The sequence below is a fragment of the Phyllostomus discolor genome, chromosome 3 (assembly GCF_004126475.2).
Source record: "Phyllostomus discolor isolate MPI-MPIP mPhyDis1 chromosome 3, mPhyDis1.pri.v3, whole genome shotgun sequence".
Classification (NCBI taxonomy): Eukaryota; Metazoa; Chordata; class Mammalia; order Chiroptera; family Phyllostomidae; genus Phyllostomus; species Phyllostomus discolor.
In genome coordinates, this window is record NC_040905.2 from 204,825,804 (window position 1) to 204,853,656 (window position 27,853).

The 27,853-nt window shown below is 54.7% G+C and overlaps 1 protein-coding gene and 1 long non-coding RNA gene across 3 annotated transcripts; one reads left to right on the forward strand and one right to left on the reverse strand.

Annotated features, from left to right (window-relative positions):
- Window positions 1-833: 833 nt before the first annotated feature.
- On the forward strand, window positions 834-20,966 carry PTGS1 (prostaglandin-endoperoxide synthase 1). Of its 2 annotated transcripts, XM_028526573.2 has the most exons (11): window positions 834-930; window positions 1,022-1,117; window positions 7,379-7,495; window positions 7,885-8,025; window positions 8,226-8,369; window positions 10,527-10,708; window positions 10,823-10,906; window positions 12,583-12,829; window positions 14,887-15,173; window positions 18,299-18,446; window positions 19,830-20,966. In XM_028526573.2, exons 1-11 carry the CDS (start codon window positions 924-926, stop codon window positions 20,183-20,185), a joined length of 1,809 nt encoding a protein of 602 aa, XP_028382374.1. In that variant the 5' UTR covers window positions 834-923; the 3' UTR covers window positions 20,186-20,966. The 2 variants fall into 2 exon arrangements, with proteins under 2 accessions (XP_028382374.1, XP_035878069.1); XM_036022176.1 differs by lacking the exons at window positions 834-930; window positions 1,022-1,117; window positions 7,379-7,495 and adding an exon at window positions 7,505-7,654.
- LOC118499801 lies at window positions 9,938-10,388 on the reverse strand. Its single transcript, XR_004902335.1, has 2 exons — window positions 10,299-10,388; window positions 9,938-10,092 (listed from the first exon to the last, which is right to left on the reverse strand). It is a non-coding gene; the product is annotated as an uncharacterized LOC118499801 (long non-coding RNA).
- Window positions 20,967-27,853: the final 6,887 nt, after the last annotated feature.

Below are 27,853 nucleotides of genomic sequence, written 5' to 3' on the forward strand. Positions count from 1 at the left end.
ATTAAAAAAAAAAAGGAGCTGGTGCTGGGATTCCCTAAAGTCGGCAGGTGGATGTGAGACCCGCTAGAGCACCGACCACCAAGTAGAATCTAGGCTAGAGCTTTGAAAACCATGCCTCCTGATAACTGAGCACCTACTGTGCGCCTGGTGCTGCACCAGGAGCTTTGTGTGCACTGTCTCATCGAATCTTACAAGAACCCTCTGGGGTGGTTCCTCTTATCCCCACTTTACAGAGGAGCTCGCTGGGGACCAGAGAGCGGGTGAGCGCCGGGCGCAGGGTGACACAGCCAGTCCGCGGTAGGGCCTGGGTTCCAGCGCGGGCCTCCTGGGCTTGGCGCCTGTGCCCTTCGTTTCTGGCCGCAGAGGCCTCAGAGGGCGGAGCCCCGCCTGGGGGTGGTGGGTGTCAGTCATTCTCCTGGGGTCTGAGGATGGCGGGCTTTCATGCAGAAAGCCCTGTGCAGGCCGGCCGCACTGCTCCTTGCCCAGCCCCCGCACTCCTCTCTGGGCAGCAGGCTGTGTAGTTCAGACCGGCAGCTTCCAGCCTCAGCTGCTCCGTCAGTTCTGCCAGAAGCCCTGGGTGACCCCCGCACTGCACCTCATCTCTGGGCCCAAGTTTCCTGTCTACCAAAGCATCTTCTCTCCCCGGGCTTCGAAAGCTCCAGCGCCTCAAGGATTTCGGGTGAAAAACCGCCTTAGTGGCCAGCATAGAATAATGGATAAAATGTCCCGACTGGGACCCGGAGTAGAGGAAGTGAGTGGGTGGTGGCCGAGGTGACCGCTAGCTGGAGAGGTGGGGCCAGGCAGAGGGTGGGGAGGGGGTGGGCCGAGCAGGCGGGGCCGGCCGGAGCTGCTGCGCAGAGCTGGAGACGCACGCGAGGTTCTGGCAGTTTGCACCGCGCACCCATCGGCCGCCCCGCAGCACCATGAGCCGTGAGTCCGGCCTGGTGCCCCAGGAGCCCTCTTTGCCTCCTCACGGAGCCCTGAATGACAGGCTCAGCCCTTGCCCTCTCTCCCCTCGCAGGGCAGAGTCTCTGGCTCCGGTTCCCGCTGCTCCCGCTGCTGCTGCTGCTGCCGCCGCCCCCGGTCCTGCTCACGAACCCCGGGGAGCCCGTGCCAGGTAGGCAGCCCCCTCCCTGCCCTCGGGGAGACCTCGGTACTGCACCCCCCGCGCTGGCTCTTCTTCCTCCTCTCCCCTCCGGCCGGCCCAGCCTCACCTTTCTGCTCGCGGTCGGTCGGGGAGCAGGTGGGGGCCCTCTGAAGACTGCGGGGGAGAGTGGCCCGTGCTGGGTGGGGGTCGGGGAGGAGGAAGCTACACGGTTCCTTGGGGGGAAAGGCAGACTGGACTCTCGTGCCAGCTTTGGGAGAAGGGACGGCTCCTCTCCGGCCCCCTCACCTGTTCTGGGCCCCCAGCTCCCCAGCGCCACCGCTGTTTCCTGTGGGGCCCTCTTTCGGAGGAAGCATCCGAAACTATCAAGGGGAAGGCTAGTTCCCGTTCTCCGGCCTCTAACTTTCTGGGGACCCATCCGGGTTCCCAGACCCGGTGAGGTTGTTCTCCCCTGGCGAGGACCCCGGCACACCATGCAGACCTGGCTTCTTCCCTGGAGGTTTGCATCCTCTCACAGAGGTCCCCACTGGGCAGATGAGGAAACTGAGGCTCAGACAGGCGCCCTAACTCCCTCGAGCTCCGCAGGACAAGGTGGGCTCAGGGCTGGGACCCTTGGATCTCTCCGACTTTAGGCCCTTTGCAAGCTCTTCCCAGAGAGGCCCCCTCACCCCCTCCCCCCGCCCCGAACTGGTTTCATCAACCCAAAGATCACGGGAAGTCAGATCCTGTAAAATTCTGGCACCCCTGGCCACCACCATGCGTGTACAATGTACCAAGTGAAGGAATCCAGCTCCTCCCTCAGCCAGCCTCCCTGGTCCAGTTGGCTGCTTCTGTGTGTGCACGTGCGTGTGCATGTGCAAGGTCTGGGCGTACTGGCCCCCATGGCCTCCCTGAGAGATCCATCCCTCCCTGGGTCTCCACTTCCCACCTGTAAGAGAGGGTGGGAGTGGGGAGCGGAGTCGGAGCATCGTGCTGGGATGTTCCCAGGACTCAGCCAGGGCTCAGACAGCTGCAGAACAATGTCTGTGTGGACTGAGGATCAGACCAGGTTTCCTGGAGGGGAGGGTTTGAGTGGGTGGCGTTTGGGGAAGCCGGAAAGGGCATGGAGGGGGCTCCTGGCATGGGTTTGGGGATGAGCAAAGGCCTAGTTTGTGGGAAGAGGAGGAGGAAGGCTCATGGGGCCAGCTCTTGCCAGTTCACAAGGCCCAGCGGCGGGGGTTCACTTCGGTGCTTTCAGTAGCCCTGGAGGCGAGGGAGTCCCATTCTGCAGAGGGGGCTCTGAGGCCCAGCCAGGTGAGCCCAGCTGTCGGAGACCCTGAGTGCAGAGCCGGGGCTGCCCAGGCTGCCCCAGGGAGTAGTCTTGTCACCTCCTGGATCGGCCCAGCATTTCCTCTGAGGCCCCATCCGGGGCCCCCCGGGGTCAGCAGGGCTGGCCTGCCTGTCTTCCTGCCTTTGCTCACCAGGCCCAGGGAGCCATGGTCTCTGCCACTTTTTTTTTGCCTTTTCTACTTATCTTTATATGATTGTGTGTTTTAGCAGAATGGGTTTTTTTTCCCCCATGCATAATTATTCCCGAAGGTTTGCTCTCCGCTGGTCTTTGGCTGGAGCTGAGACCCAGGGCTGGGCGGAGCTCGTGGTCTGATGCAGGAGACAGAGATGCCAACAGGCTGCCATCCAAGGGGCGCGGGGCCATGACCGCAGGGCTCAGGGGCGGGAGCAGTTGCTTCTCGAGTGGGAGGAACTGAGGGAGGCTTCTTGGTGACATGGACTCCGGGGAGGTGGCGGGGGCGGGGGGGAATGCCGTGAGGCTCCGCTGTGCAGCTCCGTGAGGGTCTCTCTGCCGGCAGCACAGGAGCTGGAGCCGGCCGAGCTGAGCCGTGGGGAGCAGACGGGAGCATGGGGAACAGACGGGAGCGTGGGGAGCAGCGGAAGGTGCTGGCTGCCAGGGCCTTTGAATGCAGGGCCTTGGGCCCGAGGGTCCCCTGGGGGAGTGGGTTGGATGGATGGCTTGGGGGTGAGCCTGGGGGTGGACACCATCCAGGAGGCTGCGGGAAGGGTCAGGGAAAGAGCGGGGGACAAGCTGAGTGCAGGGGCAGAAGGCTTGGGCTGTGCTTCCAAGTCTAGGAGTGAGCTGAGGTCCTGGGCGCCTGGGCATCCGGCGTGGAAAGTCTGTATTTGCCCCCAGAGTGGCAGCAGAGACTGACCCCCCATGAGATGAGGGCTGCAGACACACCTAGGGGCAGGTATCAGGGGAGGATGTTGCTTCTGCCTCTTGCGTGGTGGCAGAGGCAGAGTCCAGGCGGGAGGGCAAGCTTGTTCCGGGGGATCCTTAATGCTCAAGTTCATTCCCTCCAGCTCCTGGACTTGGCACAGTGCTTTCTCCTTGCCTAGGGATAGGGCACAACCTCGATGTCAGGTGGAGGTCCCTCAGGCCAGCTGGCCCTGGCACATGGGGTGGGAACCCAGCCTATGCCGAGGCCTCCCTGCTGCTCACTGCCGGCCGCCTCCTATCTGCCGCTCCAGCTGGGTCTGCGGCTGCAAACCCAGATGGGGTTTCCTCTCCAGCTGCGCTCCACCAGCTGTGGCCCAGCTCCATGGTGTGGTGGTGCCTGGCCTCTGGCTGCTGACCTGGCTGGGTGCAGGGGCTGGAGCCCAAGTCTGGCCCGTAGGTCTTTTTTTTTTCTCTGCAGCTGCCAAGCCCCTGGAGTTTCTGTAACTATTCTCAGGGGGTTTCATTCCAGCCTCTTGCTGCCTGGAGGATTTGGAGTCCCTTGACTGTGTCCAGAGCCCTGACTCCTGGGCTGGGGCACATTTCCTTGTCTGAATCCACAGAAGGGTCCAGAGCCAGGCTCTCCTGGACAGGCCTTGTCTGTGGGCATGTGTGCCGCAGGGGCCCGCTGATCGAGCTCACCTCTGGGGTGGCCTGAAGCCTCAGGGAGGGCCCGCTGCAAGGCGGTCTGCTGATGCTGACGGGGTGCGAGTCACATCAGTGTGGGTCACGGAGAGGGCGAGATCACCTCTGCCCAGGCCGGAGGAGCACGCGGAGTGCACAGGGAAGTCTCCCCAGAGCCTGTCTGCTCCGTCCTCTTCCAGGGAGGCACAGAAAAAACGAGGTCCCGAGGACGGAAGGGGCTTGCCCAAGGACGCAGCGCCAGCAGGGAACAGCTGCTCTCCGGCACGTCTTTTCCCAGCATCCACTTGGTGCCTGGCCCTGTGCGGGGTGTGGGAACTCCAGACGCACTGGATTCGGTGCCTGCGTCTTCCCGGTTTTCTTTCTCGGTGGTCTGTTACGCAAGGTGTCCTCCACTGAGCCCGGAACCGGGCCGGCCTGAAAGCACGCGGGATTCAAGTCAGACCGAAGCGAGGCCTTCTTTAGCTCTGGTGGTGGCAGGGGATGGTGGTCCCTCAGGGCTTCTCGCTTCAATCATTTAGGATTTTTCAGGTCCCCCTCAAAGGAAGGGTGACAAAACTACCCACCTGGGACCATCCCCAGCTTATGGATCAGAGTGACTCTTCCTCCCCAGCCCTCCCCTGAATCCAGGCCTCTAGAGGGAGGCAGAGAGGGGAAGAGAAAGGAGCTCAAGCCTTGGCCCTGGGACGTGGAGGCAGCGGGCCTGGGGCTGTGCATTCCTCCCATGGCTCCCAGGAGTTCTCGGTGCCCCCTTCCAGGGAGTGCTAAGCCGGGAAACTTGAGTGGGGAACGGGCAAGACAGCCCAGCCTGGTCAGGCTCACCCCTGGGAAAGTGGCTCCCAGTTTCCTCTCTGCCCACCCTGACACTGTTGGTCCCCCAAGGCAGACAGTGTCCTAGCTGGGGAGAACATCTCCTCCTGCACTGGGGCGGCTGGTGTTTATGGAAAGATCCGGAGAGGAGGGATGGAAAGTTGGACAGCCAGCCTGCGGGGAGGAGCCTCGGCTCTCAAACAGCCTCTCCTGGCAGGACAGGCATTTGCTGCCCCCGCTGGGCAGGCGCTAGGGCTGTGCAGGAGGGAGTTTGCAAGCTGGAGTCCGAGCCAGCGGCCCTGGGCTGGGAAGATGAAAGCCCTCTTTGGCCAAACCTGAGGTAGCCTGTTTCCCAGCTTCATTTCATTAATTCTACAAACATCTGCTGCGCTCCGGCCAACCCATCTGGATCCTCTGGGTGGCTGGATCTCTCCAGGACCCGGGCTGCGCTCCAGCTGTGTGCCTGCAGGAGAAAGTCGGGTGGAGAGCGTGGCCCCTTCTCTTGGGGACTCGTGGTGGAGAAGAGCAGGCTGCGTAGGAACACGGAGCCAGGGTGGGAGCCAGCGGGCGGAGTTAAGTGTGGGTGTTCAGGGGGGGCTGTCCGCTGGAGGCAAGGCGTGGGCTCAGCCAGCGGGTCAGGTGGACTTGAGGGGAGTTTGTTTGGGAGGAGCAGCAGTTTGGGTAAGGGGAGATGAGCGTTTGACTTTGGGACTGAAGGGCACGGCTGCCCCAGAACCAGCTCAAACAACCCCTTGAGACCCTTTTTGAGACTGGGTGCTGGGTATGGGGCTCCAGAGATGGCAAATTAGGCAGGGAGCCTGCGTCCTACGCAGGAGGGACCAATGAGGAGAGTCCCATGTCCCTGGGCCGCCTGCTTGGCGTTTCTGGGCCTGCGGTCCTGGGAGGGGGAGGCTGGGTCCTGCCAGGTTCCTGTCCCGGGTCTTGCCTGTGAGTCTGCCTGTGTCAGCCTGATAAGGCCTTTGTCGAGCCTTCTTTCCTTTCCACTGGCCCCTCCTTCCTACACCCCTGCAGGGGGCACAGAGATGCCATTGTGGGGATGAGAGGAGTTGCCAGGTTTTAAGCACAATCATTTGCATGATTCTTATGATTTGTTTCTTGCTCGTGTGTGTGTGTGTGTGTGTGTGTGTGTGTGTGGTGTGTGTGTTGAGGGGAGGTGGTGCTGGAGGCCCTCCCCGAGCTGGGGGCCAGGAGGACCCTGCTGCCGGGGCCTCATGCTGTGAAGGGAGGAGGGGCCAGGCCGTGCCCAGGGTCATGCCCTCTAATCACAGCATTCGGAGATGACGTCTCAGGCTTCTTTTGCTATCCTCTTGACCCCCTATAATCAGTTGCACACAGAATGCAAGTTCCCTGTAATGTTGGCTTTGGGTTCAGATAAGGAAGTGTGTTTGCAGAGGGGGGCCTGGCGTCTCCCGAGGGAGGCCGGGGAAGGAGTCCTTCCAGGAGCCAGGAGTCCTGGGTCTGCAGGAGGGCCCCGCTCCCTCCTGTGTCCTCGGCCAAAGCTCTACGTCTCTCGGAGCCTCGGTTTCCCTTGCCAAGCAGTGAACGAGCACTGTGCGAGCTCTAAGGAGTCTCTGACTTTGCTCTTGAAGAATTTCTTGAGCAAGGGGAGACCCGGGTTAGACACAGGAGGGACTTCCTGGTGGGGATCTCTCCAGGAGGCAGGGGCTGATGCCGGAGCTCTCTGCCCACCATCTCAGGAGGTTTTTCCAGCCACATGTCTCCTTTCCCTTGGTCCCTGACCTACCTCGAGATCTTAGAGTCTAGACCCACCTCCTGTCTCTGCCAATCTAACCCCCGCCAAGTGGGCCAAAGCAGGGCCTGTCGGGAATGAGAACGGAGACAGCCAAGACTCCCCTCAAACCCACATTCTGCCCACAAGGTCCTGGGGCACATGTACCCTTGGACTTGGTGGCTGAGTCTGTGAGGTGGGCTGGAAGTGAAGGGATGGGCAGTTGGTCTGGCATGATTTGCAGGGTGACCCTCCTGGGTGTCCTCTTATCTGGCCTCAGTTCCCCCATCTGCAAGGGAACATTATGGTAGCTGCTTGTCCTTCTGTTTTACAAAAACAGACGGATGGTGGGCAGTCTCTTCCTCCTAGTGTCCATGTGCCCAGAGCCTGGGGGCTGGTGTGGGAGAACCACCCCCATACTTGCCCCTTTCTGAATCCACGAAAGCCTGCCCTGGGTGCTGGGCGTGGCAGGAAGTGAAGCTCGGGAAGCCTGTGGCTGCAGGGTCTTATCAGCTGCTTCCTACCCTTTGGTGCTACAGCCTGGGGCCTGCCCTCCTCCCCCAACCCTGCTGGTGGCAGCAGGGAGGGAGGGGGACTTCCTCCGGGGGCCCTGATGTGGGTCACACGTAGACCCAGAGCAGGGCTGGGGGCTCTCTGCTCAGAGCCTTAGGGACAGAGAGGGCCCTGAGGGGACCACTGAAGTCCCGTGAGTTAGGACAGAGCTGCCACTTGAGTCCATGCCTCTGGCCCCCCATGAGAGGCCATCCCTGGGTTGTCTCTGATCTCTGTTTTTCATCCACAGTGAACCCCTGTTGTTACTTCCCCTGCCAGCACCAGGGCATCTGCGTCCGCTTTGGCCTTGACCGCTACCAGTGTGACTGCACCCGCACCGGCTACTCCGGCCCCAACTGCACCATCCGTGAGCTGGGCCTCCAGCCCCGACTCCTTCTATCTTGGGCCTTTCCTGCTTCCTGGGGCTTGTCCTCTGAGACCCCCACTTCCTGCCCTCATTACTGGCCATAGCCCTGTTCTCTTTCCTTGCCTGGCTTTGATCTCTGACACCCCTCTGACCTCTGTGGTGAGTCTTCACTGCCCAGCCCCCACCTCCTCCCCCGGCCCGGGCCCCTGTCCTCACACCTGGTTCTGGCTCTGTCACATGTCACTGCTCCCAGGACTCCATCCTCCCCCCCACCCCACGTGTTCCACCCTGTTCCATCCCGGCCCTGCTTCCCAGTTCCCATCCCCTGCTCTGGCTACGCCCAGGCCTGCCAGGAGGGCCCGACTGAGTGGCTCCCACCGCCCCTGCAGCTGATCTGTGGACCTGGCTCCGGAACTCGCTGCGGCCCAGCCCCTCTTTCATCCACTTCCTGCTGACCCACGGGCGCTGGTTCTGGGAGTTTGTCAATGCCACTTTCATCCGAGACGCGCTCATGCGCCTGGTACTCACAGGTGGGTGGGAGACAAGCCCCTCCCTAATCTGGGGGAGCAAGAAACCCTGCTGGTTCCTGGAATTCTTGGCATCTGATAAAGGCAGCGGGTGGGGAGACTCTATGATGCCAGATGAAACAAGTCCAACCCAAGAGAAGGCAGCAGAGGGGGGTAGGACGGCGGTGGGAACTCCCTGGTCACCGTTCTCTTTGCCTTTACAGTGCGTTCCAACCTTATCCCCAGCCCCCCCACCTACAACTTAGCGCACGACTACATCAGCTGGGAGTCCTTCTCCAACGTGAGCTATTACACTCGAATTCTGCCCTCCGTGCCCCAAGACTGCCCTACCCCCATGGGGACCAAAGGTAATGGAGGCGGGGTGAGGGGGCTGGGGATCACAGGAGATGCTCAGCTCTCCTCTTTGAGAAAAAGCAGGAAGAAGAGGGACTGTTGACCCATTTCACAGCTAGGTGGACCGAGGCAAGACCTGTGACATAGTCAGAACCAGGGACGAGGACAGGGCTGGAGAATGAGGACAGGAGAGGGCGGTGGGGGTCTCGCCTGAGGTCACTTAGGAAGTCAGTGGTAGTCAGACGGGGGTTCCACGTTTTCAGGTGCCTCTTTGCCTGCACCTTGTCCCCCGAATGTGTGTGCGTGGGGGTTCCTGCTGGGAAGGCAGTGACTAAAAAGTTTAACTGTAGGTGGGAAGTAATAGTGTGCTGTTTATCTGGTTCTTCACTAATGTAAATAGCTTTACATGCTTCATCGGTACTGTTTACATATAAAGTCAGATTTTTTTTTAGTTGCCCAAATCCCACTCGGTCTCACTGCCAGGGGTCTTTCTCCTAACTAAGGAGAAACTTCTTCCCACTCCACCCCTGACTGTCCAAAACCTGAGAGTTTACCCCGTTCAGAGCTCTCATTTCCGCTTCAAGAACAGAGAGGGTGAGAGAGGCATCCGTCCGCCACTGCCATCACTTCAGTTCCCACCACATGGTGTCGCTGTTGAGCCCTGTTCCTCGCGCAGCCCCAGAGTTGCGTGCTTTCCCAGGCTGAAAAAGGAGCAAACGTATAGATATCCTTACCTGGGCCCCCGGGGCACTATGCTGACGGTTTGCACTTCCCTGTAACTACTGCTCCCCAGGCACGACCATTCTGCCAGCATAGCTGGGTCTCGCTGAGGTTCTGGGCTCTGCCACCTCTTTGCTGGCCCCTGCCCACGTTCCCTCTCGGGAGTGCTTGCTGTCCTTTCCTGCTAGAGGAAACCAGTCGGCCATTCCCATCCAAAGAGTCAGTCCGCTGGTCTTGCACCTTCAACACTGGGCCTCCCATGGGGGTTATGAAAGGATGCCTTTACCAGAACACAGAAATGCAATCATTCCTTTCTGCGAGGGCATGGGGCACCAACCCATCTGATTTTGAGGTAATTAAGGAATTTATTTACATTTATCCTCATAATGACAGACATGTGCTTCAAGGTGACTTGTCTTTACCCCAGAGAGAGAAAGACTGGCATTTAAAGTATGTTGGCAAACTCCAGCCTGCGGGCCAAATCCAGCCCCACCCCTGTTCGGTAAATAAAGCTTAAGTGGAGCACGGTCACACTCATTAAGTGTGTCTGTGGCTGGTTTCTGCTATGACAGCGGAGCCGAGTGGGTGTGACAGAGGCCGTACGCTGGCACAGCCTTACACAGTGACCGTCTGGACTTTGAGGGGACAGGTTTGCTGACCCTGGGTTTAAAAGATCCCACCTAACCAGTCCTCTGTCATGCCTACACGGTCTCACGCACACCTCCAACGTCAAACAGGCTTCCTTTGCCCTGGTTTAGGGATGAGGACGTCGAGCTCAGACAGAAGAAATGACTTCCCTGTGCTCACGTGGTTTGTGAGTGTCACAGCCCATTTCAAACACAGGGCCGGGGAGTCCAAGTTCTTTTGTTTCTTCATTCTTTCTTTTTCATTATCTTTCTCACAGTTGCAAACATACACAAAGTTAACAGGGAAGTAAAATGATCTCCTATGCATCTATCTTCCAGTTTCAAGACTTGTCTGAAATTCACCAATCTTATTTCATCCATCTGCTCTCACCTTACTTTTTTTTTAAGATTTTATTTATTTATTTTTTAGAGAGGGAAGGGAGGGAGACAGAGAGAGAGAGAGAAACATCAATGTGCGGTTGCTGGGGGTCACGGCCTGCAACCCAGGCATGTACCCTGACTGGGAATCAAACCTCGACACTTTGGTTCACAGCCCGCACTCAATCAATCCACTGAGCTACGCCAGCCAGGGTTCACCTTACTTTTTATGGGGCATTGAAAAGCAAATCCCAGATATCATGGCGCTTCACCCAGAGAGGTCTCTTGGCAGAGAAAGCGCAAGGGGCCGTCTGGTGGGAGGGCGGTGGTCCTGCGGAAGCTGCCCTGGGCTTCCAGCACGGACCGGTCTGGTGTGAGGAGGCCAGTGGCCCTGGGGGGAGATGCAGAGAGGACACCGCTCCTGTTCCTTCCCGCGGCCCCAACCAGGGAAGAAGCAGCTACCAGACGCCCAACTCCTGAGCCGCCGCTTCCTGCTCAGGAGGAAGTTCATACCTGACCCCCAAGGCACCAACCTCATGTTCGCCTTCTTTGCACAACACTTCACCCACCAGTTCTTCAAAACTTCCGGCAAGATGGGTCCTGGCTTTACCAAGGCTTTGGGTCACGGGGTGAGTACCTAGGAGGGGCTCAGGGCTTCTCTGGACCTAACCTGGCATGTGCACATTGCCGGCAGTCGGGTAGGACCTCCTGATAATCCAGGTGGACCCTCTCTCTGTCCTCAGGTAGACCTTGGCCACATTTATGGAGACAATTTGGACCGCCAGTATCAGCTGCGGCTCTTTAAGGATGGGAAACTCAAGTACCAGGTAGCGGTGGACATAGGCATGGGGATTTAGGAAGGGCCTTCCACTGAGGTCTTCCCTGGCAGGGGCTGATGGGGGCCCTGGCGGGCGTCCTGAGCGGGCCGGCCGCAGGGGCTGGCGGGAGAGGAGGAGAGACAACGAACCCTGGGAGAAGACACCAGGCCAGAGATGCAGACAAGGAACAAAAAACAGCCTCTCACACCTTCCCGGGAGGTAGACTGTAGGGCTCAACAGGAGATGGGCATTTCCAGTTTGCCTCTGTTCATTGAATCTTGCCACCACGTGAACTGGGCACCCGATGCGCCCGGCACCGGTTATGGGGCAGTGACCGCGACCACTGTGGGCCCCGCCCCCAGGGAGCTCACAGCTGCTCAGTGGCTACAGACGCAAACACCAGGATGCCAGTTCCACGAGGTCCTTTTGTCCAGTAGGAATGTGATGTGAACCATGGATGTAATGAGAACTTTTCCAGTGGCCACATTAAACGAAGTAAAAAGAAACATGTAAAATTGATCTTAACAATACATTTCATTTAACCCCGTGTATGTCCAGAATAGTTTTTCAATGTGAAGTGTGTACCAAAATTAGTACCAAAATACCTCATGTTCTTTTTTTAACGCCAAACCTTAGAAATCGGATCTATATTTTACACTCATAGCACATCTCAATTCGACTGCCAAATTTTCACTGGGGATGTCTCATCTATATTTAGATTTCATAAAATTTACACTTGGAAAAGTAGATCCACATGCCCTAGTTGTTCTAAGTGCACAAAAAGACTTTCCAGAATTTAAATCTAAATTAAGTAAAATAAAAAATTCAGTTCTTCATGCACTCCAGCCACATGTGTAAGGCACGGCAGCTACAGGTAGAGTGGCTATGGTATTGGACCGTGAAGATCTAAACAAATGAAAACCAAACTAAAAAGTAGTTCACAGGTGAATCTTTAAGCCTAAGAAGGGCACTTGGCACATAGTACATCCTCGGTGTATATTTACTGAATGAATGAAGAAACTGCCGTGTAATCGATCACACCTTTGACAGCTGCCACCAAGGGAGATGCCACAAGAGGGCCCTCAGGACAGGGACGTCTTCCTTAGGGGGTTACAGCTAGGCCGAGAGTTGCGTGAGGTTTGAGGAAGACGCAGGGAGGGTCAGAAGGGAAAGGGCCGAGGCCTGGAGAGGGATGCAGAGGGAGTGAGGTAAGCAAGGCGCCCCCAGACACCTGAGTGGTGGCGGGTGAGGGTGCAGACGGCTGCGGGGCCGTGCTAAATATTTCTGACTCTTGCCAAGAGCAGAGCGAGGGCTTGGCAGGGGTTCAAGCCAGGGCGTGGTGTGAGATGTGGGCTGTTTTAAAGGGCTGCTCTGGCCTCAGTGCTGAGAAAGGACTGCCCGGGGGCAGAAGGAAGAGTAGGGCCCGCTTTTCTTGCCCCGGGGGCGAGAGAGAGAGGAGACAGGGCGGAAGAGGATGGCGGCTTGGCAGCTGATGGTGGAGGTGGGGACGGGGGAAAGGGACCCATTTTAGGAGAGGTTTAGGAGGTAGAATCAACAGGTCTCGGTGAGGGAGGACAGGCAGGCGCCCTGTGTGATACAGGCAGCTAGGAGCGGGAGGGTGTCAGTTGTGGTAGGTACAGGCGCCCTGCCCCGTCCCCAGGTGACCAGGTGGCCCTACCCCGCAGATGCTGGACGGAGAGATGTACCCGCCGTCAGTGGAAGAGGCGCCTGTGCTGATGCGCTACCCTCAGGGCGTTCCGCCCCGGAGCCAGATGGCCGTGGGCCAGGAGGTGTTTGGCCTGCTTCCCGGGCTCATGCTCTACGCCACCCTGTGGCTGCGGGAGCACAACCGCGTGTGTGACCTGCTGAAGGCCGAGCACCCCACCTGGGGAGACGAGCAGCTCTTCCAGACGGCCCGCCTCATCCTTATCGGTGAGGGCTCCCAACGGGCCCTGTCCCGGGAAGGTCGTCCCCTCTGTCCCCAGCGGCAGGGGGTGGAGGGGCTGGGGACAGAGAGCTGGGATTAGAATCCTAGAGCGTCTGCTTACTAGCCATGAGACCACAGCAGGCCCCTTCCTCTCTGTGAGCCTCAGTTTCCAAACCTGGACATTGGGGATAACGTTGCTGTCAGGAAGGGGAAAGCACTCCACACACAGTCGGCCCTCGGAAGATGACATGGATGGGTGTGATGGCCGATTATTAGCTGTGTGACTCGCAACCAGCTTCATCAGCCACGCCAAGCCTCAGTTTCCCCATTGTACCGCACCCAGATGCACACAGTGACACCCCCAGCCCTCACTGCATGTGCGGGTCAATCCCCAGCTTCTCCAGCCTTCAGACATCCCCACGTTTCCTGCCCTGGTGTATGTGCCTTCCTGGAGTTTGGCAGCTTCTAGGTGACTCAGGGATGGAATCTTTTTGTGTTCCCTATGGGGGCGAGTCTGCAGCCGAAAATGTCAGATGGTTTCCTGCCGCGGAGCTTGGCTTCTTACACCCCTCCAGGCCGTGTTCGCTCTGAGTCACCCGCAACCCCCTCCCCCGCCCCTTGCTTCCCCGGGCACGGATGTCCCCAATATAATGCCTGACTGCATGGAGCTGGGATGAGCCAGGCACTGGGAATAGGTACAGCTTAGGGAAGAGGGAGGGGCTGGTTCTGAAGTCCCGGCACTGCAGAGACCTTGGCCAGAGAGGGCATGTCTGTGGCTGGAGGCTGCCCAGCACACTGACTGGTGGTGAGGCTGTGGCCAGGCCATGACCCAAGGGGACGAAGCTGTGTGTTCAGCGCTTCATTTAACCCTCCCCGAAAACCTCATGAACCAGACACGATTACTCGTGTGGAAAAGGAGATTCAGAGAGGTCAAGTGAATTCTCCAAGACCACGCAGCAGAGGAAGACTTGAACCAGGCCTGGCTGCCACCAAGGTCTATGCTGTTGCCACCACATTATGAGGGAAGCCTGTTCCTGCGTGGGGCGGGGTTGCAAGCCTTAGTCTGATCTTTTGTGAACGCGAGAGTGTGGGGAGGCCCTTCTCCCCTCACACCCGCGTGCGGTGCTCCTGCTTCTCGCCCACGTGAGCAGACTTCCTGTTGTGCCAGGCCCCGAGGCACGCAGGTTAGATGCCTTTTCTCTGCGCCTCCCCAGGACCCTGTGAACATCGCTGTACTGATGTTATTACACTACACATTTCACAGGTAGGGCAGGCGAGGTCCAGAGAGATTATTAGGTGACTGGGCCCCCGCGCAGGTGGCTAGAAACGGTGAGGCCAGGATTTGAACCCAGCTCTGCCTACTGCAGATCCAGTGGGTCCGGATCAGTCTGCCCAATGCCCATTTGTCTAAGGGCTGATTGGCCAAAATAGCCATTTCTTTTAATGTCTAGGTGACCGGTTTTCATTCTGTTATGGAATGTTCACTTTGTTTCTTCACTGGCTCTTCACTTTGTAGCTGGTTACTGAGGGAGCAGAGGAAGCTCTGTGCACAGGAATTCTGACATGTGAGACCGTGTAAGGAATGTATTTGGGGCTAGAGTCACCTTCTGCCCTCAGTGTCCCTGTCTTGCTACTGCAGCTTCCTTCAGAGGGGTCTCCTTCAAACCCCACTCCCCTCACAAGCACCCTCAGGGCCCTCACTAAGTTAACCTCTGCTTTCCCATCTTCTGTGGCCTCTCTGACTTCCTTTATTGGGCTGCGGGAGGGCGGTCACTCCAGGGGCCCAGACCAGCTCTCAGGTACTTCTTGTGCACGTCTGGGTTAGCTGGGCCCGTGGCCGCCCTTTGGAAGGCAGGAGCCGCTGGCCGTTCTTATCTCGGGACATCAGTCCAACCAGAGACAGAAAGTCCCATTCCCACACCCTGTACCAGAAAGGCAAGTGAATGTAGCCAAATGAAACAAAAACAGCAACAGCAGTACAGGAGCAAAAAGCACGCGCTCTGCATGAACCGCTGCCCAAGCCAGCGGCTGACTGGCTGTGCTCCGCTGACCTTTCTCCCAGGGGAGACCATCAAGATTGTGATCGAGGAGTATGTGCAGCAGCTCAGTGGCTACTTCCTGCAGCTCAAGTTCGACCCGGAGCTGCTGTTCGGCGCCCAGTTCCAGTACCGCAACCGCATCGCCATGGAGTTCAACCAGCTCTACCACTGGCACCCGCTCATGCCCGACTCCTTCAAGGTGGGCCCCCAGGTCTACAGCTACGAGCAGTTCCTGTTCAACACCTCCATGCTCACGGACTACGGGGTCGAGGCCCTGGTGGACGCCTTCTCTCGCCAGAGCGCTGGCCGGGTAAGCCTTGGAGGAGCCTCGGCGGGGCCAGGTGGGCTCCGGGACCCTGCAGACCTGGGTCCAGATCCCAGTTTTCTTTTCTGAAAGACAGGGCCAGTGTCGCTCCCGCAGGGCAGCTGTGAGTGTGCCTGCATTCATTCTCTTGCCCCTTCGTTCGCCTGGCAGTACCAGGTGTTGCTCCAGCTGCTGGGGATACAGTGGTGACCAAGATCAGTGTGGTTCCTCGGTGCTTGTCCTTTTGGTGCTTTAAGTGGTGTTTGAGCAGAGACCGGAGGGCTGGACAGGCACCTCCCAGGGAAAGAGGCAGTGTTGATGGCAGGGGCGATTGCTCTCCGGATGGAGGGGACAGCACAGCAAAGCCCCAGAGGTCAAGGGCACGGCGATCTGAGGACCAGGAGGACACTCGGGGTATGGTAGTACACGTGAAAGTCCTGCACATACTAGGTCTTCATTAAATCACAGGCCACTGTTGCAGGCTGAATGTCCTCCCCACCAAGTCCTATGCTGAGAGTCTGAGCCCCTGGCACCTCAGGGCGTGGCTGGATTTGGAGACAGGGTCTTTAAAGAGGGCATTAAGGTTAAATGGGACCATTGGGCGGGCCCTGGTGTCCTTAAGAGAAGGGGGGATTCAGAGGTGTGCACAGGGGGAAGGCATAGGCAGAAGATGGCCATCTCCCAGCCTCAGAATGAAACCAACCCCTCTGACACCTTGACCTTGGACTTGGAGCCTCCAGAACTGTGAGGAAATGAATGTCTGTTGTTGAAGCTGCCCAGGTGGTGGCGCTCTGGTATGGCCATCCTCAAAAACTAACATAGCCTTTTCCCCTGGAATTCCTAACCAGCTCCCTCCTAAATCTCCTGGTCCCCGAGTCTGAAAGCTCCCACATCCTTCACTGCAGCTCTCCCCCTACTCTGTTGCTCTCTAGCCCTTGTCCCTAAACCCTGTCACGAAGTCCTGGCACCATGTGGATTTACATTTCCGCCTGGTAATTTGACTGAAATTAGCATACGCTGCCACCAGTGGGCAGCTGCTGGCTGCTTTATGGCCTCTTTTCCCTGTGAGGACACAGGCACAAACAGAGACCATAGCTCTTGTGTGGGGCTGCGTGGTTTCCAAAGAATTTTAAAGGAATGACCATGATGACGCATGTGAGAAGCCCTGCTGTGATTTGGCACAGGGCAGAAGCGTGCTGACTCTCAGGACATTGAAGAGAGTGTGGGAAGTGATGAAACCAGGCTCCCCTGATGATAGCCACACAAAGCTACATCTTGCGGTTACCACGGGATAACTACTTTGCATGGTTTATCTCGCTTATTTCACAACCATACCAGGTGGATGCTCTTTCCGCCCCCATTTTGCATAGGAAGAGACTTCAGTAATCTGCCTGAGGTCCCTGTATGAGTTTCCCAGGGCTGCAAAAGGACCACAATCTAGGTGACTTTAAACAGCAGGAATTTGTTCTTTCATAGTTCTGGAGGCTAGACGTCCACGATCAAGGTGTCAGTGGAGCCATGCTCTCTCTGAAGGCTCCAGGGGAGACCCTGCTTGCTCTCTGCTGTCTCTCAGTGTCTGGTGGCTGCCGCCAAGCCTTGGTGTTCCTTGGTTTGCACAGGAGTGATGGCTCCAACTTGGTGTTCTGTGTCCCTGGTTTTTCTTTTCATCAGGACATCAGTCACCCTCCTAGAGTGTCACCTCTTACATACACCTAGTGCCAAATAAGGTCCTATTCTTCATGGTTCTGGGTGGTGGGACTTCAACGTGCCTTTTTGGGGCACCAAGTGAACCACAGCGGCCCGACGGCTTGGAAATGGTCGGGCTGAGCTCGGCACTGGCTGCCGCTCGCTTTGCTCCACGGTGTGTGGTTTCACCGACATGCGCTCTTCGTCTTTCCCATCCAGTGATACTTGTTTGACCCAAACAGAACTCTTTCCTAAGCATTAACATTATCGATTCATCTTGAACAATAGGAGTTTCTTTAGACGAATGCTCCTTAGTAGTTATGAATCAGATTTTTATTTTCTGGAGCCTTTTTTACCTCACCAGGTTATCGGGGCTTTGAACCCTGTGGTCTCTCCCTTCACAGGATACCATGTTACCCCACTGGTCTTGAAGGTAAACTCCAAGGTTAGTTAAGCTAAATTTGTTTATATGTCACAGTTTTCGTGGCAAGGTTTCAGCTCTGCCCTTGCTGGCTTATGACCATTGTCTTCCCGGAGGCTTGGCAGAAGGAAGAAGAATTAGCCATAGCCACCTGAGTTCCTGTGAGTGGCTTTATCTGGTTTGAAAGGAGTGGCTTGATACGCTCTCTTCCTGCCTTCCAGCAGGAGTTCTAGTGGTGGCTGGTTCTAGTGGTGGCTGGTTCCCAGGGGCTTTTTCATACTAGGTGCTCGGTACATCTGGTTGCATCTCAATACTGTGACACAGGGAATGGAAAGCAATAGAAATAGGTTTCCTGGCAGAATTCCTTAAAAGAGGAAACATCCCTGCTTATCTTAGATAAAGACGGTCTTAGCCCAGGTAAGGACTGATTCAGAGAGTGACAGACACATGTCAATTCTGTCAGGTAGAATTTTGAAACTATCTTAGGGAAGCCCTAACGTTTTGGCCTCTGGAGTTAATATTCATCCACCCTGCTGTTGCTAACCCTGGCCAGCTCAGAGAGCCTCCTGTCCCTCCAAACCTCATTTCCAGAGCAGTACTGCCTGTCTCTTCTGCTTGAGCTCTTGGCTGGGGCCATAGCGGTCATCTCCTCTGCAAAGTCCTAGGTGCTGAACCTAATAGTTCCAGAACTTTCCTTAAGAAGATGTAGGGGGTTGCCACCTAAATTCAGAGGGTTGTAGAGTTACTACAGTGGTCTCCCCAGCCTGCTCAACATTTTAAAAGTGAGGAAGCTGAGACTGACTCACAGGGGGTCCCTGAGAAGGCCTGGCAGTGGCAGACCTGGCACCAGGCCCCCGGCAGCAGGCCCCCGGCAGCAGGCCCCCAGCACCAGGCCCCCAGCATGGCAAGGGCAGGGTTGGGCTGTGCTCTCTGTCCCGCCTTAGGGAGGGGTCCTGGCTTGAAGTTCTTTCCCAGGATGCTGTGGCCAGGCTCTCAGGCCACAACTGTCTTTATCTCTTGGCAGATCGGTGGGGGTAGGAACATAGACCAGCACGTGCTGCACGTGGCCGTGGGCGTCATCCAGGAATCCCGAGAGCTGCGGCTGCAGTCCTTCAATGAGTACCGCAAGAGGTTCAACATGAAGCCCTACACCTCCTTCCAGGAGTTCACAGGTGAGCAGCTCTTCCCTGGATGCGGCCCCTGCCCTCAGTGGACTTGCACTGAAGTGGGGGAGACGTTGAGGAAACATGTGGCCAGCACTGTGACTGGGATTACAGGGGGTGTGGGATGGCCAGTAACGCCATTGTGGAGAGAAGGTGGCTTCTGAGTCTGAAGGCTAAATAAGGATTATCTGGGTAAAGAAGAGAGGGAAGAGCATTCCAGGGAAAGGAACAGAGAGTAAACAGCACAGAGTCACGAGCAATGGGTGTACTGGGGAGGACAGTCGTGTGTGTGGCTGGAGCAAGGAGCTTCTGTGGGGGTGGGGCAGGGGTAGGGATGGGAGGCTGGGGCCCCATTGTATAGACTTGGATTGCATGCTAAGGATTTTGGGTTTTATTTTGTCTAGTGGGTCCTAAATACCTATTTATGGACTAGCTACCTAAGAATTGCTTAGAAAACTGATTAAAAATACGAAATCCTTGCCCTGGCTGGTGTAGCTAAGTGGATGGAGCTACAAACCAAAGGGTTGCTGGTTCGATTCCCAGTCAGCGCACATGCCCAGGTTGTGGGCCAGGCCCCCAGTAGGGGATGTGCAAGATACAACCATACATTGATGTTTCTCTCCCTCTCTCCTTTCCTTCCCCTCTCTAAAAAAAATAAAAAATCCTAGATGTCTCTCTGAGATTCTGGTTCAGTAGGTGTGGGGGTGCCCAAGACTCTGCGTGCGCGCACGTGTGTGTGTGTGTATGTGTGTGTGTTGTTGTTGTTGCTCACCTGCAGCTGTTGGGCAGCCAAATTTGGGAACCCTTGTCACAGACAATGGGGAGCCACTGGAGGGTTTTGAAGAGGGTGTAACATGACCCACAACTATACACTAGTGCCCCGTGGAGGGTGGATTTGGGGAGACAGGCAGGGAAGTTCAATGTCCATCTCCTGTGACAGTCCAGAGGGGCAGAAATAACTCCATCGCTCAATCTGTCTCTGTGAGCCTGGGCAGGGTGCATTACATCTCTGAGCTCCAATAGAATGAGGGCTCTTAGACCAGGGTAAGGCCTCACTCAAATCTGCCTGTGAAGGAAACAAGGCGGGGAGCTTCTCCCTGCTCTAGGGATCAGGTGGTTAGGGCACAGAGAAGTAGAATGAGTTGCTCAAGGTCACACACTGTCTGGTGGCAGATCCAGGTCCTCGATGCCATCTGCAGCAGCAGACTCCTCTTGAATGCAGCCCTGGAGAAGGATCAGTCAGCCAGGCCAGATTTTAGGGCATCTGCTCAGGTTGTTCTTCTGAAGTCTCTTCTTTTCCCCAGAAAAAGGTGGACCTAGAAGTCCCCTCCCACCCGAGATTAACCTTAACGGACGGATTGTGATTCTGACTCGAGCTTCTCCCCCTTGTAGGAGAGACGGAGATGGCAGCTGAGTTGGAGGAGCTATATGGAGACATTGATGCCTTGGAGTTCTACCCAGGACTGCTTCTTGAGAAGTGCCATCCCAACTCCATCTTTGGGGAGAGTATGATAGAGATTGGGGCTCCCTTTTCCCTCAAGGGCCTCTTAGGGAACCCCATCTGTTCTCCCGAGTACTGGAAGTCAAGCACGTTTGGTGGCGAGATGGGCTTCAACATTGTCAAGACGGCCACGCTGAAGAAGCTGGTTTGCCTCAACTCCAAGACTTGTCCCTATGTCTCCTTCCGCGTCCCAGACCCCCACCAGGACGATGGAGCCAGTGTGGAGCGGCCGTCCACAGAGCTCTGAGGGGCAGGGCGGCAGCGTTCCGGAGGGTAGAGCTTTGCACTTGTCTTTCCAGAATGCTGAGGCCAGGGTTAATGGTCGTAAACGTTGGGTTTCTAGTTTGGCACAGAGAGGATCAGGGTTGACATTTAGGACTTCGTGTTTTTCATCCATTATCTGGAATATTGTGGTTTTGTTTGTCATCCTAGAAATACTGAATTCCTGGTTAAACATCCAGAATGTTAGAAGTGGTTTTCACTGGCGTGCCAGAAAACTGGCTTCCTGGTGGACAACCTAGAATGTCAGATTTCTGGTTGATTTGGAATATAGGCATTCTAGAATGTGGAGCTCCTGATGAAACCATGTAGAAAGTTGGGCATTCGTATTTTGCATTCTAGAATTCCGGGGAACCCCCGCAAAGAATGTTGACTTTCTGATGGCCAATTCAGAATGTTCTGTTCCTGGCTGCTGATCCAAAATAGTAGCTGGTATGCTATTCAGTCCTGGTCTGAATGTCTAGAATGGTGATTTGATTCATCTTCCTGTTCAGGGAGACATCCACAGAGCAGGAGAATCTAATGTCTACAAAGAACGCACTGCCTGAATCTGCTCCTGCACTGAGGGAGCAAGGGGGTGGGTGTTCCTTTTTGGACCCCCAACTTAGACCCTGGTTTGAGGGTATAGAGAGAAGAGCTGGACTTTCTCCAGGTCGCTGGTTGGAAGCCACCGGAGCCCTGTCTCCATCCAGGTCTTGACTCATGGCAGCTGTTTCTCATGACGTGAATAAAATTCCTTTTCCAGATTGCCTGCTGTGTATCTCTTTGGATCCCATCCCCCAGAAGCTGAGGCAACACTGAAGTGACCTTTCTCCTAGCCATAAGCCAGACGTTGCAACATAGGACTTTCCACTGGGGTCCCTGGGGCCTGTCACTGTCTAGATCTTCCACCACCAATGCGTCATTTACTCCGTGGCTTAGGCATCACCCCCTCCAGGCTGCCCTCCTAAAACTCCCCAGCCCCAGAAGATGTAGCACTCGGCTCCCACCACCTCATGAAAACAGCTTTCTCCCTTACGGAGCGGACAGCAGAGATGAAGGCGTCTGGGGAGGAGGGCACTCACTGGGTGCCAGTTTCACACATTCAGTTCTCAAGAAGGAATTGATCCCAAAACCCCATTTCAAAACTGAGGAAGCAGAGACTCAGGCTGGTCACGGGACAGGCCCCCACAGGTGGCTGAGACAGGTTGGAACTCAGGTCTGGCTGAGCCTAGAGCTGTGCTACTGTCCCACACCTCCTACCCCAGGCCCCGGCCAGCTTCCCCTTGCTTCCTGCTTTGGACTCAGTTCCAGGGTTGATCTCATCTGTCTGGCTCAGGGTCAAAGGCAGAAAGTGGTGGGGTGTAGCCTCCAAATTGCTTGCGTGCTATTCATTCAATCACACACAATTTCTTTTCTGAACTGTTTACTACGTGCCCATTATTGTCACAGGCTAGAGGCTACTAGAGCGATCAAGACAGACACAACTGCCGGTATGGAGCTCACGTTCCAGTGGGGGTGGAGAGACAATGAATAAGAAAATAAGTGTGATCTCCCTTCTAACTCACTTGGCTCTGCCCTCCACGGCTTGAACCCCTGAGCACTCAGACTCCATCCACAGCCACACAGTACCCCATGGCCAGCAAAGGGAGAGGAGAGGTCAGATGGGTAGGGTAAGAGGTTGAGGAAGGCCCTTCATGCTCTGCACTCCGGGCTTTAGAGTTCCCCGGGGAGAACAATGTCCCAGGAACACTGGGGGAAGCTGGGGTCCAAGCTGAGGGTCCTTGGGGCTGAGCCTCCTGTCTCGCCATCTAGAAAGCCCTTGTTTCTCTTGCATTGGTTGGAGCTGTCTCCATTCCCTCCTGGCCCTGGTGAGGATGCAGTCTTCCCCTGCTTCCCCAGTTGCTGTGATCCGGAAGGATCCTTAGGGTGCTGGACAGTGGGCATGAAGGGCTTGTGTCTTGTCTTACTGGCCTGTATCTATTTCCCCTCTTCTGCTAGTACCCCTGCTTTGCCTGAGAATCCACCCCTCTTGTTAACTTCAGTCCTGATGGCTCCATCAGGGACCCTCTCCTGGCTGAAGGGTGGGCCTGTGAATCAATCCTGGCCCCTCTCCTGAAAAACTGACCCCGAGTGGAGTTGCATGGGGACTGAGATGCCCAGCTCTGACTCCTCCCCACAGCTGGGCTCTGCAAAACCTTTCCGATGGTTCCTGCTTCCAAGATCTCCAGGGAATCCTGAACCTCGGGACCTTAACTTTTCCTTTCATCCTTGGGGCTGCTCCTTAAATCCCTCTTCCACTGAAATTGGTCAGAGTTGAGGTCTGTTGCTTGCAACCAAACTTCAGTGGCTGCTGGCCCTAGGAGACAGAGCACTACGATGACTCTGGAACGAATTTTAATCAGTGGAGACACAATCGCACCAGTGTTTTAGAAAGCAGGATGACAGCAGAGCGGGAAGAACCAGAGGCTGGTAGAAGGGAGAAGAGGCCATGGCTGTGGTCCTGCTGAAATCGATGGCAGCGGGGGCCAGGGGGAGGAGGGCTGTGGGAGGGGAGGATGGGGTGGATTTCAACGAGTCCTTTCTTTCTTTTCTTTTTTCTTCCTTCCTTCCTTCCTTCCTTCCTTCCTTCCTTCCTTCCTTCCTTCCTTCTTTCTTTCTTCCTTTCCTTTTCTCTTTCTCTCTTTCTCTCTTTCTCTCTTTCTTCCTTCTTTCTTTCTTTCTTTCTTCCTTTCTTTCTTCTTTTCTTTCTTTCTTTCTTCTTTCTTTCTTTCTTCTTTCTTTCTTTCTTTCTTTTCTTTCTTTCTTTCTTCTTTCTTTCTTTCTTTCTTTCTTTCTTTCTTTCTTCTCTCCCTCTCTCTCTCTCCCTCTCTCTCTCTCTCTCTCTCTCTCTCTCTCTTTCTTTCTTTCTTTCTTATCCTCACCAGAGGACATGCTTATTGATTTTAGAGAGGTGGAGGGAGGGAGAGAGAGGGGGAGGGAGAGAAATATCAATGAGAGAGAGAAACATCGATCAGTTGCTTCTTGTACGGATCCAGACCCCAAACTGAACCTGTGACCTAGGCATGTGTCCTGACTTGAAATCGGACCCATGACCTTTTCGTTTACCAATGATGCTCCAACCAGCTGGGCCACACTGGCCAGCACGTTATAGTCTTTCCTTGAATGCAGCTGCCTAGATTGGGCAGGCTTTGCTTGGTATGGACAACAGTGTATGAATTTTCTTGCAAATGGAAACTTAGGTCAAATGCACCAAAAAGGCTTCTTCAGAATAAAGGATCTTAATCCTTATAATATGAATGCCTGTTGCGCGTGGTTCACCGGCCAGCAGTGACCACGGAACGCTGTGGATGGCTCGCCGAAAAACACGCGAGAAACAAACAAACATGCACAGAGACAAACTAGTTTCTGTGGGGAAGCAGGGACGAAATGGCCACCCCCCCCAGTGGGGAGGGCCTCGATTTACCGTCCATACATGCTTTTATTGGGCTCACTTTGCATAATAATTCAGGTAAAGTACAGTACTTATAAGGGGGAAGTAAGGAACTACAGAAAACAAGGAACTCTGCTGGTCTATTGAGTCAGGGTCAAAGAGCTGTAAGACTTTGAGGAACAAACTAACTTCCTCCTTGGACCCCTCTCATTCAACTGAGAGCATTCTAAACAAAGAAGGTTTCACAGTAATTTACATGTTCTTTCTTAGGCCCGATCACCCAGGGAATCCACCCCTTTTCAGCACAGAGCTGTACCACCCTGTCATTGTTTCAGGCTTAGCACGGGAACTGAGGCAACCAAGAGATAAGGAGTTTTTCTCCCAGACGATGAGAACTCAGGCTATGTCAAAGCCGAGGAGCGAGGGTCCGTCACCCTCTTTTGCTGCAGCCCCCAAAGTCCTTCTTTTGGGGGGCCTCCCAAAGTGATCGTGCCTGCCTTAGGTCGTTCCCCCTGTGGGGAATCTTACCCATCTTTGGCTAACCGACCAAGCTTTTTGGGGTTCAGTTATGAATAAAGCAGCAGAAGCAGCATTCCTGCCAGGGAGATAAGCTTTTGTCTCCTTGCTGGCTTACGGTTCCAAGGGCATTCCCTTAGCCTTAGCCTAGGCAGGGGTTTCAGCTTCTGATACCAGTCAGGGCGGTTCCCAACAAATGCCTGTTCTGGAATTTTGATTTGGTTGACGTGATGGTTAGTGTTGCCTCTACTTGGCTGGGCTACAGTTATTTAACCAAAACCTAACCTAGATGTGCCTGTGAATGTGTTTCGCAGACATGGTTAACATCTGTAATCAGTTGTTACAGATTAACAACTTAATCTCCTTTAAGTAAAGGAGATTACCATTTATAATGTGAGTCAGCCTTATCTAATCAGTTGAAAAACCCTTAAAAACAAAAACTGAAGGCTTCTGCTTCTTCAAGATTATAGCATCAACCCCTAGGTTTTCAGCCTGCTGGCCCTGCCCTGTGGATTCAGACTTGCCAGCCCCGAAAGTCATGTCAGCAAACCCTAAAACTAAAGTCATACATAGACATAGACACAGACATATCCTATTGGTCTGTTTCTCTGGAGAAGGTTGGCTGATACAGTAGGTAATTCATTCCGGGCTCCCAGCACATCCCCTAGCCCATTTCAGCAGGAAGGAATGTATTACAGGACATTGGGTAGCTCACAGACACACTGGCAGGACTGGAGGGTTAGGCTTGGAGATGTCGCGCCCAGAAACAGCAGCTACTGCCCCCTGATGACATCTGCTACTGTCAGCTCACCCAGGTGCCTCCGCTCCCACCTCTGCCACTGATGCCCCTGAAAGCTGGCTGCTTCTACAGCACCACGGCCAGAAGATGGCTCTGCGAAGCACCTGCTTCCCCACCTTTCTCTACTTGGAATGAAAGTCATTTTTATTTTGCATCAGATTGACAGAGCCTAGCGTTTATGCCTGCCTTCCAGCTCCAAGAGAGGGTGGGGAAGCAAGTGTTCTGGCTTGTACCTTGGGGACAGTCTCCATATGTGCAAAGGGTGTTCACAGGGCTGGAAACACGGATGATCTAACTCAGTGGATCTGTTTTTACTTCTGTTTTGTGTTTGTGGTCCTGTGCCCTAGAACCGCAAAGAACATCACCATGGCACCACCGTTGACCTGGCAACGGCTCAAAATAATTACAAGTAGCATGGGAAGTCGAATTATGGAAGTACTGAGGAGCAATGATGCCAAGACTGTCAAGTACACGCAGTCCACACGGCTGATGATGTTTGAGCAGAAAAGTGTCAAAATGTTAGGCGTGCCTACAACCCACTCTTCTACTCGCTCATGCTTCCCCGTGAAAATGGACTTTAAACCAGAGCAGCTTTATGCGAATGGCAGTAAGGAATATTAAAGCTCCAAAGATGCTCTTACAGGGCACTGTTAAGGGGATTAGAGGGAAACACTTCCACTATCTTACCTGTCCTGTCTGATTTCCTCCCCGGCTAGGTTCAAAAGCTCTTTTTGCTCTCAGTCTCTATACTTCTGGCCCAAAGAACTTTTGAGCCATCTGCACAGCTCCGGGTGTGGTGTTTTGGGATTCGGGACCACGTTGGCAGGACATTATTGCAGATTTCCACTGCAGGTGCCCCCTGCGGTGGAATACAACATACAACAAGTGCATGTATTTTTATATAAGTATAAACTCAAGTACCACCAAAGAAATCAAGGTACAGAAAATTTCCAGCACTTGAGAAGGCTTTTGTGTGTCCATTGCCTGTCAAAAACATCCAAAACATAACTGCTATCCTGGTGTCTGTCACTGTTGATTACTGTCGTCTGCCTTTGAATCTCATCTGAACAGAGTCAAACAGTACATCTTCTTTGCATCTGACCTCTTTTGCTCAGCATGTCTGTGGACATCCTTGTGGCTGTGTGTCAGCAGCTTGTCCTCATTGCTGTGTAAGTATTTAGTGTATACCACAACTGATTTATCCAGTCAGCCATCAATGGGCGTTCCGGTGTTTAACTATTATGGCTAAAGCTGCCTCTTTGGCAGATTTTAAACGCTTATAACAGGGGCTCTATGCAAAATGTCATCTCTTATACACATTTATTATGAGAAATGGTTGCTGTCCTCCATTCAAAATCCCCTGCGGTGTCTTCTCCTGCTTGCTGGGTTCCCAAGTGTGACATGTGCCATTGATAAGAGGCAAAGGGAACATGGATGTGTGAAGAGCCCGCTCCGTGGATGGACTTGACCTGCCTATTTCATGAGCTCTTACGAACAGCCCTGTGAGTCGGTTTTCCTGTTTCACAAAGGTGGAAACGGAGGTGCTGGGAGTTAGGTGACTTGTCTACAGTGGTACAGCTACTAAGGTGGTGAGAGGCAGCAGTGAAATTCCGGCATGTGGCCACTTTCCACCGTGTGCCTTGCTCAGGACCCCCCAGGGGCCGAATCACAGCCGGGATGGGGGCATGGAGGGTGCAGGGTGCGGTGATGTGGTGGGCACAGGTGATGTTCACACACTTCCTGATGATTCTGTTCATGAGCCTCGAACGGAGACCCCGGCACCATGTCGTGCTGTCTCTGGGTCATTCTTTTCCTCTTGAGCTGAGTGCTGCTTTCTCTCCTCTCCCATGACTCACTTTTTCCAGGCTGGCTATCTCTTCTCTGATCTATGACCAGCGCTCTGCATACCACGACGATGTTCACTGAGAACTGGTTCCCTGAAGTCTGAAAAGCTGTTCCCCTTTATCTCCCCATCTGCCTCTGACTTCCCTTCTCTGGCTCCCCTCTAGCCACACTCAGTGAAGCTCCAACCTCAAGCTCCCCCACCACCGCCGCAAGGATACTTAGGGGCCTGTTTTTGTCTTGGTTCTCAGTTCTTGCCTCCATGAGAGGCACTCAGGACAGAGCCTAGTTTCCACCTCCTCCCCGCTCATCCTACGGGATAGAGTAGGGGGTCTGGCTTTTTTTTTTTTAATTGTGATAAAATACATGTAAATTGGAATTCTTCCTTGTATTTCATAGATGGGATGACAGAAGCTCAGACGAGATTTCTGTGAGGTCATAAAACCTATAAATGGCAGAACCCATAGCCAAGTGCTGTGTTCACCCTGTGCTAAGCAGCCTTTTCCATGACGGACATGGCTTAGGTCATGGTGACGCCTAAGCTCTTCTCGTTCTGAAGGTCAGCAGTCACAAACAATGCAGTTGGCGCATGCACGAATGACTTATGCTTTAGGAATTTTCCAGGATCTGGGATGCTGGTTTGAGGGATTTTGATGGCAAAATCCAAGATGTGACCCGAGACACTGCTGGTTTCCTCTGTAAGTCCCGAGATGGCATGTGGGACAGCAGAATAAGAAGAAATGGAGTGACTCTGAATGTGCCCCAAACTCAGGGGCTCATGCGGGGTTGACCTCATTCTGGCCCATTGGTCATTTAGGAGTTTCTCTTCAAGAGCTCGGACCCCTGGTTCCCAGCATCATGTAGACTGACTTCCCTTGTGGTTCAGAAAGGGAAGACACAATTGCATCTCTTTGTCCACAAAAAGAAAGGGGGACTTTATTAGATGTACCAGAAAAGTTACAATATGGCATGTAAGCAAGGCAATGATTTTCTGGCCTTCATGCTATTACTAAGACAAATCTTTTTTGGATACCTCATTCCACACCATACCAAACATATTAAAATGC

Coding starts and splice junctions, on each gene's coding strand:
- PTGS1 (XM_028526573.2), top strand. Junction 7,496..7,884: donor CGGCCCCAACTGCACCATCC/GTGAGCTGGGCC, acceptor CCGCCCCTGCAG/CTGATCTGTGGACCTGGCTC. Junction 10,907..12,582: donor ATGGGAAACTCAAGTACCAG/GTAGCGGTGGAC, acceptor CCTACCCCGCAG/ATGCTGGACGGAGAGATGTA.